The following is a 15,371-nucleotide window of genomic DNA, read 5'->3' as shown; positions in this document are numbered from 1 at the left end:
TTGTGAGTAATTTTGCACTAATTAATCAGTATAATTCGTCCTCAAAAGAGCTATTCTAATTTTATTTGTACAACAATTTATAAAACAATATTTCTTCGTTTTTTTTTTGTTGTCTCACATGAACGTTATTTATTTCACGTTATAATAACCGTTACAGATAAAAAATTATATTATATGAATAATATTTGTTACTTTTTAATTAATTAAAAAATTCCATTTAAAATCTTCGTAAATGTTAAATTATATCTACGCTTGAAATATTTTTACAATATTTATATAAAACCATTTCTTTTAAATTCATTTTTAAAATATTGCTCCTATAACTTTCTTAACATTTTTAAAGCAATATTTAATAAAATACTAATTAATTGAACTCTCAATAAGTAATATCAATTCTTCGTATTTCGTTTGGAATATATATTTATTTTTATGCTACTAATTCACTTTTTAAAATATTTATCAGATAAAACATAATTCTCGTTAATTTTTTAAAAATAGAGTCTATCAAAATTTAAATCAAATTCATATTTATTTATTTATTAATATTAAATGAACTACTTTGGCAAACTCTTTCATTTGAGAAGAAGATTGAGAGATTTAAATGAACACGTGAAGGGTAGGGAAGACAGGTTTCAGAGAGGATGATAAGAAATTTCAAATATTTTCTTTTATAGAATATGAAATTCTACAATTTTAAATGATCAAAATTTTCACGATTTCAAAATTTTAATATGAAATTATTAAATTCTCAGCAAAAACCATTTAAAATATTTCTAAAAAGAATTAGTCTGTAAAAGTTTCTGATCCAAGCTTAAGGACTTGCCTTTGCATACATACATAATGGGATGAGAATAACTTTGAAGCATATATAGGATACTAAATTTTGACCACCCTTCACAGCTACAGAGGAAAGCTGCTTGAAACTACTGATGATGTTTTGAAGCACTAAATTTGGCAATGGAGCAGATGCAAAATTGAAAGGAATATAATTTAATATCTGAACAATATCACATTAACATTAACTAGGAAGTTCAATAATCCTCGATAAAAATTTAGTCCTAATAAAATTACAGGCTTTCTGCCTTCATCCAGACACCCAAAAAATTAACATAAAGAGGAAAAACAAATTTACAATGTTTCGAGATGCAATAACAGATTAGGCAAAAGTTTGTGCCAGTACTCAATGATTGTTGCTCCAAATGCCTGGAGTAAAATGAACAAAACGATTAGAAAAGACAAGTAATAAAATAGTATTAGGTTCTGGTCATCAAAAGTTGAAGATAACTCTTAATCCACTCAAAACTGCTGTTCACCATCTCTCTCTTGAATTTGACCTGTAAGAAAACAACAAATATCAGCATTATCAAATACTTCCCAACATTTAAAAACTACATCCGCCAAAAAATACAAGGCAAAAACAAAAATTGAATTCAAAGCCACACCACAACTATTACCAGAGGTGGTAAGAATTATGAGATAACACTGCAAATACAGAATTGTGTATTTCTCACCTATTCAAATCTCTGCTGCCAGAAAACCACCCCTTTTCCCGGCTACCTTGAAACTGTCTTCTGTCATCACCACTAGGACGGGTCCACGCATCTCCTGTACCTGTACCACCTGATCGGGGTCTATCTGTATATTCTACACTTCTAGAATCCTCAAATGAACCAGATCTAGAAGGTGGCCGATCAGAATAACCAGAAGACCTTCCTGCTGACGAACCTGGCCTCTCAACGGCTTTCTGTCCAAACCGTACTTTATCATCCAAATCACGGACAAGAAGTTCCAGCTCCTTTTCTTTCTGTTGTAATATTCCATTTGTACTGGTTTGGTCAGCCTCATCCCCAGATTCCTTGTTTGAATTTATTGGAGACTCCTTCTCAAGTTCCTTCTTCAAATTATCAATTTCTTCTTTTAATAGTTTTTCCTCCATTGTCTCAGGCCTGAAATGTTAACAGATGAGTCAATAAGGAAAATGAATATTTCAAAAGACAACAACTCACATATAAAGCATGACCTAATTGGTTACACTAAAGTAGGTAGCAACGCTGTGCGTAACCAAGCAAGGTGAACAATAAATAAGGAGAAGAATGAGATTTAAGACAGCAAGTCCACCTTTCTGAATTAAAAGGTTTAGGTAAGGAAGAGGAAAAGTTGATAGAAAGATAACTAATATACTGAAATTGATGGGATAGCTGCAAGACAATACCACAATCTACTTCTACTTGTACTTAAACAATGTGTCTAGTACTTAGTAACTACAAGCCCAAGGCAAATAACTTTATTAATCCTAAGACTCTAACACTCTCCTTCCTTCGAGCTTAACCAGTTAAGCCTGTTACAAATAGCAAAATCATGGGAAAACGAAAAATAACACAATCCATTTCACTTGAAGAATTTAGGTTACTAGACCTGAATATCAAACTATTGACCATGTCCTACGTAGACAGCTACTAGAAGCCTTTGATTTTCTCATTTAAGGGTCCCCCTTGACATGCAAACTGATATCTAAAGACAGTACTTTCATACCACCCAGTAATCAAAATACCCCAAAGCCCCAAACAACATGTAAGGGCATGTTTGGACAAATTTCTCCATAAGCACTTCTTAAAATAAAATTACTTCTCCATTAGCTAAAAATAACTTGTTCACCAGTTAAAAAAATATTAAGAGAAGGGAGAACTACAAATTAGCCTAATGCATAAGCTAATTTTAGCTTATGGGAAAACTAAATTCAATTTTTCTTCTTTTTTCTCTTCCAGAAGAGGCTTATGGAGAAACTCACCCAAACAGTCCCTAATAAGTCCAAAATCAGAGAAGTCCAGCCAAGCATAACGAAATCCAGAGACCAAAAAGTGGTGACAACGGCAGCCAAACGCAAGCATAAAAACAATCAAACACACCAGAGTGACAAACTGAGGCAAACTAATTAAAGAAAAAGAAATCAAGGGTTCTAACCACAAAAAGGAAAAAAAGCTACAAATAAAGAGGTAAATGCCACCCATAAGCAGAACAGATATGAAAGAAGCAGAATTAAAAACATAAAATGGGAACAAATCACAGTTTTGAAACAAAGTCAGAAGAAAACAAAGCTGGAGGAGGCAAACTGATGTCTTTAACTATCAACATCAACACCCCCAAGGAAGGGACTCAGGTCAGAGTTTAATAACAGAGTGCATGGGAACTACTGTGCACCCAGAAAAACAGCCAGCACATCACATCAGGCTGACCAACAGTGACTTGCAAACTCTTGCTACCACACCAACCCCATGGTCACTTGAACAGTAGGTCACCAGCCAATGGAGATTCAGCTGTGTTTAGGACACACCCTTCTCACAACAATGATTAGAAATTTAAAAGAAACATAATTTTGACATGCTCAACAGAGATTAAAGGACAGCTCATTATCCTTAAGTATGACGAATCACGTCATAATTATACATTAAAAGTTAGAAAAGACTGAAAGAAAACTTTAGTAGTAACCAAATGAAAGTATAATGTAATATTTATACCAATAACTTGAATAAGTACTAGTACTGCAAGTACAATCTCAACTCTGCATAACAAGAGCTTAATACAACACCAATCAAGCCTTTTATCCCCACTAGGTGTGTAACAGTTACATGGATAAAATGATAACAATGTTCCATACTAAATCATGTCTTTATAGACAAACCATTGACCTATAAATCCTTCTTAATGGTTTCTCATATAGTTTATCTCAGTTTCCTTTACTTTCTGGAGATTAGACTCCCTTAATCAATTCTACTCTGCTAATCGGGCCTTCTGTAAGTCTTCTCCACACAAGCCCAAACAACATAACGCAAGATTCTACCAATTTTTCTACATTAGGTGCTACCACAACTGTCTCTTTGATGTTATCAACATTCTGGATCTCAGGTTGTCTAGTGCCTACTTATCCAAGAACATCATCACCTCTGTTCTATTGCCTGACTTCCTTTACTCGTACCTAGTGCACAACTAAATGGGCACACTCTGCAAACTAGCTTCCAAACCAATTGCTCACTCCCCATACCGTTACTCTAAACTGCCAGAGCCCACATAATAGCTACTAACAACAAACCATATTTCATATTTCCCCAGCCAATCCATTGAATTGGATCTCAAGGCACACAGCCACAAAAAAGTTCAGGGGAATGCAATGGATAAAATGTTTCAGAAGCCCCTGGCTGTTGGAATTATAATCTAGAGATATACAGCTACAACCCAAGCTCAAAACATTCTTTCAATTCAAGGCATGTACAAAAATTTGCTTGTCCATCTTCTCCCCTAACACATCCAGAATCCAATGTATGGCACAAATGGAATGAAGTTCTAGATCTCTTCCTCTGTACACTACAGGCAATTCATCTTACCCAACCAAAAAATTTCCCAAACCTCATTGCTTGCAATCGTCTGCTGTTGGCGAGTCATGCACAACCAAAACTTGGAGATTTAAATAACTGCATGGGTGTGAAAAATAAATCAAAGTAATACCATTCAACAGCTAAAAGCACACACTTCCATAACAGCCACCCTTAAATTGCAAGCTATGATTGTTTAGGTTGTGTACTTGTGTTGATTAATTTGGACAAGATGAGGCTGTTAGTATTCCTTCAATATTTAGATTTATGTTGAAATCAAAAATCAAAAACCATCAACATTTAGATAAAACAACCATTTATGTCTGATTGTCTGAAATTTAAATGACAAAATAATATTATAAGCATTTTGAACTCCAATCTGAAAAATTGGTTTGAAAACAATATTATTAACTTTTATACTATTGTCTAAAGACCCAACCCACCTAAAGACAGGTGGCATTGCTGTCAAACTCAAGGATCAATAGTGGACCAATTGGGAGAATAAAATATACTTCTAGACATGCATATACACTAAAAATAATATAGACAAGAAAAAATAACAGAATACTCCTAGTTCTTCCAAAACAGAAAAGAACATGAAGAAGAAAGAACACAACACATCCAGAAAACACCAAACAACAGGCACAACAGGTAAGGTCAGTATCCAGAATGACTGGCGATGGTGATAGACCACCAGAGCCAGCAGCTTCAAATGGAGTCAAGCAACAAAGCTCGTCGCTATCACAAAGCGGAGATGTTTCTGATTCTGATTCAGGTTTAGGGAACCCTAGAGCAAAGGGTTACGTTTCTAATTTTTGAATTGGGTCATTATGAACCCAGCCTACAACACCCAAACACATGTTTTTAATAGGGTAATAAAAACCATAGCAAACAAACCCTTAGGGATCAATGTGATGCACAATCTCGCAAGCAAAATTGCAATCCCGCAACAGTTGCAGATTCTCAGCTCTGCAACACCAAGCTTGCAAGCTCGAGCAAGTTATCAAGTATACTCGAAATCCTGACAACATTGCCACGTGGTACTATGGTAAGAATTAATAATAGTATGTTTCACCACAATATATAACCTATCTGCAAACTATATTGAGCATTGACAACCTCTCCAATGAGCCAGTTTAGAGACAAACTAGGTCAAATGTTTTTGATAAAAAATATCAGGCATCACTCTTAAAGAATGAGATATGGACATAATAGTTAAAAACAATAATCACCTTCATTCAGTGCCATGAACACAGTTATCGTACTAAAAATTACCATCTCAACATAAAAAATTTAGGGGAATAATGAAGAATCGTTGAGCAAGATAGCCCATCCTGCACAACAACTAATGCTAACTTTAAAAACCCGAAAGGCTGACCGTTTTTACACGAAAAACTGAATAAAGACATGATAAAATACAGTAAAAAATTTACCTAATCCGTAAATGTAGCCAAAAAGCAAACCCACTCAACACACCACAACAATGCACAATAAAAACACATGGGGACGAAAGCTCTTTATGATAGTTACTTGCAACTGTTGAATAATGCATGAGAATCATGGATGACCACCAGACGCGACAAAGAAAAACATAAAGACCAATCTAAGACAGCTATCAATCCCAAGTAAAAACACGGCAACATTTACAAGTTGAGACAATGGATCAAAGAACAGATGAAAGAAAAAAGCATAAATTAACCAAGAAACAAAACAAAACCTGTCAACAGAGCGATGCTCCAAATCAAGATCAATTTTCCTCCAATCCATGCCTCGCTCGCCCAACAGAACCTCCCTGGGCTTGGCATCCCCAAACGGATTCAACTTGGGTCTCGATTTCGGCACAGCATCGACCCCCTGCAACCCGGGACCCTCAGAGCGATTGGACTGAGCACTGGAAGGCCTGCTAGAGTGAGAACTCGTGGGCCGGCTCGTCTTCTTCGCCTCAATCTCTGAATCCATCTTCTTCCAATCCAATCCCTTCTCAGCCAACACCTCCTCCCTGGGCCTCGCCGCGCCGAACGGATTGCCCTTATTTGTCGCCTTCACAGGAGCCTCATTCACCGAACCATCGACCCTCGGCGGATCCAATACCAGCCTCGGCCGCTCCATCCGCTCCGTCTCACGCGGTGGACCACCTCTCGACCAACGATCAGGCTCCACGCCGGAATCACGAAAACCTGAACCAAAATTGGAAGATCTAACAGGAACAGGCTTCTTACCAACCGCCCAATTATCCACACCATCAGACCTAGACGCACCACCAAAACCACCGCCACCTCCACCACCAAAACCGCCACCGCCACCTCCACCACCGAAACCACCACCGCCACCTCCGCCACCAAAACCGCCTCCGCCACCGCCGCCACCGGTGCCAAAACCACCACCACCTCCAGCATAGCGATTTTGCCGGCCAGAATCATACGCGGGGACAGATTTCTTCACGGACGCCCAATTGTCGACCTCATCAGCCCTGGAAGGCTGATCGAGTTCCGAAACCCTAGGATTCGGACCCCTGCGTTCCTCGTCGAATCCGCCGTAGGATCTTCTCCCACCGCCTCCCCAAGAGCCGTCGTTGTTTCCGCCGTCGCGGTCGCGCGAGCGACCTCCGGAGCGGTCATAGGAAGAGAAACCGCCGCCGAGGCGGTTGAACTGCATTTCCTCGGCGGAGCGCTCCTTGGGACCGGTAGGAAGCGCCATCATCTCGTCGCGCGTGAGGCCCTGGTGCTCGCCGGCAGAGGCGAAACCGCCTCGGTTGAACTCAGAGAGCGTGATGGTGGTGCCCTTCTTCTTCTTGGGCTTGGAGTTGACGGACTCCTTGAGGCTGGGGAAGTTTTGCGTCTCGGCGGCCGCAGCCGCATCCTGGGCCTCGCGCTCCTCGGCCTCGGCCCGCTCGGAATCCGCTGCCCAAGCTCCGATGTTGCCCCAGGGTTTGGACATTTTGAGATCTCGAAAAAAAAGAAAATGGAGTTGTGCTTAGATTTGTGGTTGGGTTTGAACTGAAGCCGGGGCTCCGCTAGTGGAGCCGGAGCTCCGATGACATGCAAAGAAGAGGAAACGGGAGAAGATTAGGAGAGCGTAGAATGCGTTGGTTGGGAGTGAGAAGGATGATGAAGGAGCCCAACATTAGCGTGCGTTTGTGTGTTTGTTGGTTTCGTTTCGTTTGGGAGCGTGGGCGCGTGCATTTGGATTTCCTCACGCGCGGATGAGGGGTGCATTCTTCCTTCCAATTGGGAAAGCAGCATTGGGCATTTTTTTGATGGCCTAGAGCAATGCGTCGTCGTGTTACCCACCTTCTTTTTCGTTACTCTTTTTTTTAGGCCATTTTCACTCCACCTTTTTTTACTATTTTTATTTCTAAATCATTTCCTTCTTTATTTATCAATATAATATCTTCTTCAATTTACAAATTTAAATAATATACTGTTACTTATAACATCAACATAATATATTCATTTAGATATATCAAATTTAAATAATATTTCTCCTTTTATTTGTTCGTTTTTACTTTATTTGTCCTCATACTTACTAGTTAAGTTTTCATCACTTTTTCATTGGATTATTGTTATCTTTAGAGTATAATTTCACCCAACTTTTTTTATTTACATGAAAGAAGTAATGAGACATAAAATAATATTTTTTCACACCTAACTCAGTAATTTTACTCTTTTTATTTTATGTTTTCGTTTTAAATAACTTTTTCAAGTAATAAAGTGTTTTTCCATTTAAAATGGTGCCAGCCTTTTAAAATTGTAAAAGGTATCAATCTTTTGAAATATAAGATTCCTATTCAAACTTTATTGATGAAGGTAATAATAACAACTGTGAAATAATATTTATTTTAACAGAATTTGTTTTATTTGTTTGTTCCGAATAATAATATTCAGAAATATATTTATATCTTTTTACTATATTTTTTCCTTTAATATATTTATTATTTGTTTTCATCTTATCATAAATAAACAATTTGTTTTTACTAGGGAAATGGACTTACAGAAGTATTGAGAAACTCGTATTTCTTCTTCTTATTGGACGGTCGATCTATATTTCACCTTTCTTGTTACTTCTTTGAGTTTCAGTTACTTCTTCGAGTTTCAGTTACTCAATCTTCTGGAAAACATTGAATGGGGTACCTGCAGAAGATACTCTAATACTCAAGTCAGCAAAGGGAGTTCGGCATTAAGATGTCAGAGTACACTAATTAATGATATACTTACATTTTGAAATGTATGTTATTTATATTATTTTAATGGACTTACTTTGTTAGGTCAGATTAGTAAAATGAATCATATTTAGATGATTTAGTTTTACTGACTTTAATGAAGCGTAATTGGACCAAAAATATCGATCAGCCCGACGGACGTGTGTAGTTCAATTCCGACGGACGTGTGTAGTTCAATCGTCCGACCAGAAACGAAATCATGGTATTGTCAATACACAAATCATTAAGAACAGTTTTACAAGCATTTAAAGCAAAGAATAAAAAAAAATTATTGACAAAAAGTAACATCTGTAAGTAGAAGAAGAAAAAATGCTTATTAAGAATCCTTCTCTTGAAAAATAGAAAACAACAGAGGAAAGGAAACACGATATAATATCGAAGATGATTTTTCTCTATATATTTCAAACAAAACAATAATAAAGAGAGTGGAGAATATTTAAATACTATTAGATAAAAGTAAACTTGTTATTCTATGTGAGATATTAGAATAAATAAGCATAAAAAATACAATAAATAACTATTTTTTAAATACATTTTTTTAATTTCTCTTTTTTCACATATTTTTTTTATTATATAGTATATATATTCACTATAAATGAATAAATAATTACAAATATATATATATATATAGTATTTTCATGTTATATTTATTTTTAATATTTGTATTTCCTTTGTTATGTCTCCTTCGACTAAGGAACAATTATGTCATTTAAAAAATATATTATTTATGTTATTTTACTATTTCTTTCTTTTCTATTTGTGATAAACAATTAAACCCTCATCTTATTTACTCTTTTTTTTTATCTTATTCTCAATGTCATTCTTCTTAAAACAAAGTTCTAATGCAATAAATATATTTTAACTATGACTATTCTTCTTAAGGATAAACATAACAAGACTTTCTTAGATAATTTATTTTTTATTATAATACAAAAATCACTATTATTTTACCAAGTTAATTTGTATAAAATATCATCTCCATCAGTTTCTTTGACAAATATTATTTTACTCAGTTAACTTGTATAAACTATTATTTTGATCCAGAATACTTAAATATTATATTATTTATTTTCATTTACCACAAATGTATAAAACATGAAGAACAATTTTTCTAACATTTAAGAAAATAAGAAAAATCTAATTTATTGGAATTAAATAAAATCTTTATAAATTTATAAAAAAAAAAATTAAAATGATGTATTTGTGTGTCATTTATTCAAGATAGATCAAATGATATTAATATAGAATACTAATAAATAAAATAACTAAACAATTTGATATTTTTGTAAAACCATGTTTAATTTTGGAAAAAATATTTAATTTAAATCATATATATGTATATGTTATGATAAAATATTTACAAATCCAATAAGTTATGGTTTTGTTTCACTTATTTATTAGCAAAATGTATGATAAAGACATTATAAATCTATCTAATTCTAGATTTTCCAATTGATGTATCGAGGTTATATGTGAGTATTACTCACAGCAAAATATATGCAATTTAAAAATAAAAACTAAGTTGAAAAAATGTTTTTGTATTCATATGATTTTTAAAAAAGTCTCCACATGTTTTTATTTAATAATGCAATATTTATAATTAAATTTATAGTCATATAACATTTCAACTAATTTTTTTATAAAAAAAATAATTTAGTAATATTTTAATTTAGTAATGATAATTACATTGTTAAAGTAATTTTGATTTCTTTTATAAGTTTAATTCTATTAATTAGCAGCATAACTTTTTTTTTAAAACCAATTAATTTGAGAATACTTTAAGTATGATTTGAAAAGAATCGTCACAAAAGTTAATATTTTTAATTACATCTATACTGATACATAAGTATCATGTCATTTTCTCAGCTTTTTTGACAAAATTCTTTTTACAATTTTACTCTTATTATTTGAGATAATTTTTTATTTTACAAACTAATTTTCCTTTATTTTATTATTATATAACAATTATTTTAATTATGTAAGAAAATGTGAACCTACGGATTCGACCATTTCCCCTAATAATAATAATTAATCATTATTGATTGAAGAATTGTATTATAATTTTTCATCCCTGAAGTGCATTTTTGTTAAATCCTTCACACACATATATATATATATATATATATGTGTGTTTGTTTTCATAATATGCTTTGACTCTTAAAACATTTTGTTGTACGATTGGAAAGGAATATTCCATTCATTGTATTTAGGATTCGTGCCTCAATAATTACAGCCATTGAGAATGCATACAACATGGCCTTTTCTTCACTTGAACTGAACAATGTTAGGAATTTCTTAGTTGTTCACCCTCCCTTTTTCTGTTCTTAAATTTATCTAAAAAAAATATCACAACACAATAATTATAATAGAATTCAATCAAATAGAATGTGTTAGTCTATATCGAATATGAATCCTATATGATTATAATTAATGAAATGATAAATGGTTACTAAATTATATATTTGATTTATTTTAAATATATTTTAAAATATTCACATTTAGTCTAAGAAGTTACAAATATAAATCAATTATATGATCAATTCTCTTACTTATTTTTATACTAATATTCTATAATTTTTTTCTCATGTTCTCATTAAAATTCAAAGTATCATCTCGACTTCATCAATATTGAGATTGACTCATCATTTGTTAATACATTTCAAACATACGTGGAAAGTATTTTTTCAGAAGAACAAGGATATTCTGCAAGATACAATAATTGACATGTAACAACATTAAGCAACGGAAAATTCTTTGATTTTATGACTAGTCGAAAAAGTATAGTACAACTTATACTATAGTTGAAACATGGTAAACGAATGATGTACTTTTTTTAGTTCAATTGTTGTCTCTAAGGTGTGTTTTATTTTGTTGGACAAGGTTTGAATAAGACACATTATTTAATAAAATATATTTTTTACATCATAAAGTCTTGTCAAGTTATTTGAAAATTTACGAATATAATAATAATTTGAAGTACTTTGAAAAATAAATAATCATCACATTGAATTAAAGTAGTACGAAGTTCGTTTGAAAATAAACGATTATCACATAGGATCAAACTGGATTATGCATGCTAAGGTATAAAGCTAGATAAATTGAAATTGATTATGGATTAATGAGTATGAATTTGAATAGTTGAGATTGTATTGAAATAGTTGAAGAATGATGTTTGAACAAATTTTAGTCACGAATGATTTTTTGAACAATGTCTCTTTCTCTTCCTTTTCTTATTGTATTTTCATTGAATTTTATTATATATGATTTATTTTTATAAATATAAAATGAATATTAGTTTATATGTTCAATTGAATAGTGCAATGTTTAAAGAATATGGATTGTTGTGAATGATGGAAGGTGTATGAAATTGAGATATATATGTAATTTGAGAGGTCTTAGATAATGTATGAGTGATTGATATGCATTGCATGTGAATAATGTGCTATGTGAATGATGAAAGCTTCTATGAGATGTCATACATTTGGGATCATGTATGAGATGTTGTATATTAGTACATTAAATATAAAAAAAAAACATATATTCTAATACATTGATAATCTAAGTCATTTAGACTAAGATATTAGGTTTTGAGAAGGGGAGGAGAGAGTTTGCATACAATGAGTCTCGTTGTAGACACTCAGGATTACATGTTTGAATTTAGGTAGGAGAATACTTAATGAGTAATTTGAAAAACAATAAATCCATATTTAGTTAATATGATTGAAATGAAATCAAGTTATTGTGAATTGAAATGAAATCTAATGATTATAATTGAAAATACATAATTGGTATCTAATGAAATCTAATTATATAGAGGTATGAGTGGTCTATATGATTAAAATAAAATCAAATTATTGTGATTGATATTTTGATTTTTGTTATGATTATATTTGGGTGAAAATTAAAATAATTATGAATTATTAATCATATTAGTACTTTTAATTATATTTTGTATGTTGAAATTTTGGTTTGTTAATTTATCTTTGTTTATTTATGAATTGTGATTATTGACATACATACACGAACATATATGCACTAAGAAAAAATTAATTTCTTTTCATTCCATTTTGTAAAAAACATTATATTTTTAGGATGTCACAAGCTCATATATATATATATATATATATATATATATATATATATATATAATAAGATCACTTTTTCCACATTAGAAAAACACACTCCTTTTACTCATTCTTAAAAATTAAGAATTTCAATCCTATATTTATTAGAATAAGTGGCATACAAACAAGCTTAAATAAAACCCTAAACACGAGACAACTTTCTTGTCCCCTCTTCACTTTTCTTCATGTTTTTTTTTTTTCACTTTTACTCAGACAGATTAATTTTCAACTTACTGAGTCTTAACATCAAGGAAATTTAAGGCAATATCTATTCTTATTGGGGAAAAATGGATAAAACGAGAAATATGAGGCTGAAAAAAATGGTGTAAAATATTAACATTTAATTTCTAAAAACTAACTTCAAAAACTTCATGGTCATAGTCAATAATCAATTATGTAACTCTTGCAACACTGAAATAAATAATTTCACGTTTAAAAAAAAGTTTGTAATCAGTAATCAATATTAATAACCAATTATCATTGTTGAACATGTTTATTGTTGAATTAGTTTATCAATTGAAAATGTTTATACAACTTCTGAACTGTATATCAAAACCACTTCATTAATTTTCACCTATTTTCACTTCCTCTCCTCCATTTCACTTGCAATCAAATCACAAGTAGATGAGAAAATAAAGTCATTAATGGTAGAAAGATGTATGCAGGTAACTTTACCACGAAGTCTATCCGCCAGTTATTAGACCAAGAGCGAGCCATTTTTTAAAAAGAAATAATTAGCAAAACCCGATACAGATGAAAGATTTAGGTCACATCACAAAAAAAAACTATTATCTGATGGAGTTCAATGTAGCATTAACTGGAGCAATGCAATACACAAAATAATTTATAGGATTAAACACTAGAATATCTTTCCAATCAAAACTCAATAAAAAGCAGAACTCTAATCAAACAGACCCAAGCCCATATCGTCATCGGACTCTTCCTCCACCTTCTCTTCCTTCTTCTCAGGAGCAGGGGCAGCGTCGCCAGCTGGGGCAGCACCCCCGGCAGGAGCAGCTGCAGCCGCACCACCTCCAACGAATACTGCACCACCCACTATCACCTGAATAAAACAATCAATAAATATAAACTCATCAATGACCCACCACGAAATGCTTGAATCCAAAAGATAAACCAACAAGGCAAAAACACATGATCTATCACCAATAACATAAGTATTCTTCAACCAACTTTAGTGGAGGTGCATAAATGCATTTGATACTATTGTTTAATTTAAATAGGATCTAATTGTAAAAATATTCTCACATAGTTTCACTTTGATAATCTGCGTAATAGTGACTTGTATTAAAGATCTAATGATCATTTATTTAAACACCAATTTCAACTGAAGAAATGCACCTAAGTTCCATCATCGGCAAGCACCAGCACACAAATTTATACTTTTAGGAAATGAACACAATGAAGCTTCACAAGCGGTAGCACTGAACAGTTAACTCATAATTCTCTTCAAGTCAGATTCCCGAATGAAAAACCAAAGAGTGCAATAAAGAGAACAAATACAGCCAAACCATTAAATCATCAGCAAAATCTCAAACAAATGAAATGAACCAGCATTCTTCACAGAAGAAAAATAGCATAACAAAAACATAACCATCATTTCGAAGCACTTTATGCAATGACATGTAGATTAAAATAACATACGGAATCAAACAAATCCAAACAAATAAATAAATTACAAAATAGAGCAAAGAAATTTTAAAAGGAAAAGATAAAGGCAGAGCAAATATAAACCGTAAAGTTTCGTCAAAGATGTGAAAGGTGTACCTGAAATATGGCAGAGGAAGGGGACACGGGAGAGAAAGAGGACTGAACGCCGCCGGAGGAGTCAGCGGCGAGGGCAGCTTGAACAAGCTTCCGTTGAAGATCGTAGGAGGAGCCGGCGGAGGACTCGATGTCACCGGAGTGTTGTTTGGCAGTCCAGTCGGCGCCGGATTTGCGTACGATAAATGTGAAGACTCCCATGGCCACTCTGAGCGAAACCCTAATTCGAAATTGAAGAGTCGCAGAGAGCAAAGTTGCAGTGACGGCCTTTGGGTTGGAAGAATCGTTTATGTAGCAGTGAGGCTTTGGAACCCTAGTGCTGAGGACGTGAAAAGCCCATTTAGCCCATTCCAATATTTTATTATAATATTATTTGTTAATCTCGTGCTTATAATATTATGGGTGAATTAACATTACTCACCAACTATTTAAATGCGGTGCAATAATTTATTTGGAGAATGACTATTAATATTAAATTTGAGAACTTAATGGATTCAGAAGTGATATTTGAGCATGAGTCAAAAACTAATAAAAATAAAATTAACATAAGAATATGAAGTGGTTTCAATTTAAAAAAAAAATGTTTTCAAATATGTCTCTCCCAATACCATGATTATAATAAGAAATAAATATTTAATAATATTAATTAGCACAAAAAGAAAATTTCAAGCATTTGATAATATAAAATTTAATTATACAAACTCACGGTCTTATAGTGTTAAGTTACTTTCATTCACGTCTTCTTTATTTGCAACTAATTTAATATGTACTTTGCAAAATAAAATTAAAATAAATAAATAAATAAAATAAAAAGGAAAAAAGATCTCAGACAAATAAAACACGTGTTTCTCAACTATTTAGACAAATTCTGCTATCTAG

At 32.7% G+C, this 15,371-nt stretch overlaps 2 protein-coding genes across 2 annotated transcripts; both read right to left on the bottom strand.

Annotated features, from left to right (window-relative positions):
• Positions 1-967: 967 nt before the first annotated feature.
• LOC137812358 (eukaryotic translation initiation factor 4B2) lies at positions 968-7,798 on the bottom strand. Its single transcript, XM_068614302.1, has 3 exons — positions 6,085-7,798; positions 1,512-1,946; positions 968-1,334 (listed from the first exon to the last, which is right to left on the bottom strand). The coding sequence occupies exons 1-3, from the start codon at positions 7,302-7,304 to the stop codon at positions 1,310-1,312; spliced, it is 1,680 nt and encodes a 559-aa protein (XP_068470403.1). The 5' UTR covers positions 7,305-7,798; the 3' UTR covers positions 968-1,309.
• A 5,460-nt stretch (positions 7,799-13,258) lies between these two features.
• LOC137812361 (large ribosomal subunit protein P3-like) lies at positions 13,259-15,282 on the bottom strand. The gene is made up of 2 exons (XM_068614305.1): positions 14,496-15,282; positions 13,259-13,773 (listed from the first exon to the last, which is right to left on the bottom strand). Exons 1-2 carry the CDS (start codon positions 14,691-14,693, stop codon positions 13,612-13,614), a joined length of 360 nt encoding a protein of 119 aa, XP_068470406.1. The 5' UTR covers positions 14,694-15,282; the 3' UTR covers positions 13,259-13,611.
• Positions 15,283-15,371: the final 89 nt, after the last annotated feature.

The sequence above is a fragment of the Phaseolus vulgaris genome, chromosome 2 (assembly GCF_000499845.2).
Source record: "Phaseolus vulgaris cultivar G19833 chromosome 2, P. vulgaris v2.0, whole genome shotgun sequence".
Classification (NCBI taxonomy): Eukaryota; Viridiplantae; Streptophyta; class Magnoliopsida; order Fabales; family Fabaceae; genus Phaseolus; species Phaseolus vulgaris.
Note: the sequence above shows the minus strand (reverse complement) of the source record. Positions and strands in the feature narration are given on the sequence as shown.

Bases quoted from the DNA above. Each gene is read 5' to 3' on its own strand.
- LOC137812358 (XM_068614302.1), bottom strand. From the start codon at position 7,304: ATGTCCAAACCCTGGGGCAACATCGGAGCTTGGGCAGCGGATTCCGAG. The intron at 1,947-6,084 runs GTTTTGTTTTGT...TTAACATTTCAG, and splicing joins GAGCATCGCTCTGTTGACAG to GCCTGAGACAATGGAGGAAA. The intron at 1,335-1,511 runs GTGAGAAATACA...GTTTTCTTACAG, and splicing joins GGCAGCAGAGATTTGAATAG to GTCAAATTCAAGAGAGAGAT.
- LOC137812361 (XM_068614305.1), bottom strand. From the start codon at position 14,693: ATGGGAGTCTTCACATTTATCGTACGCAAATCCGGCGCCGACTGGACT. The intron at 13,774-14,495 runs GTACACCTTTCA...TGTTTTATTCAG, and splicing joins CTTCCTCTGCCATATTTCAG to GTGATAGTGGGTGGTGCAGT.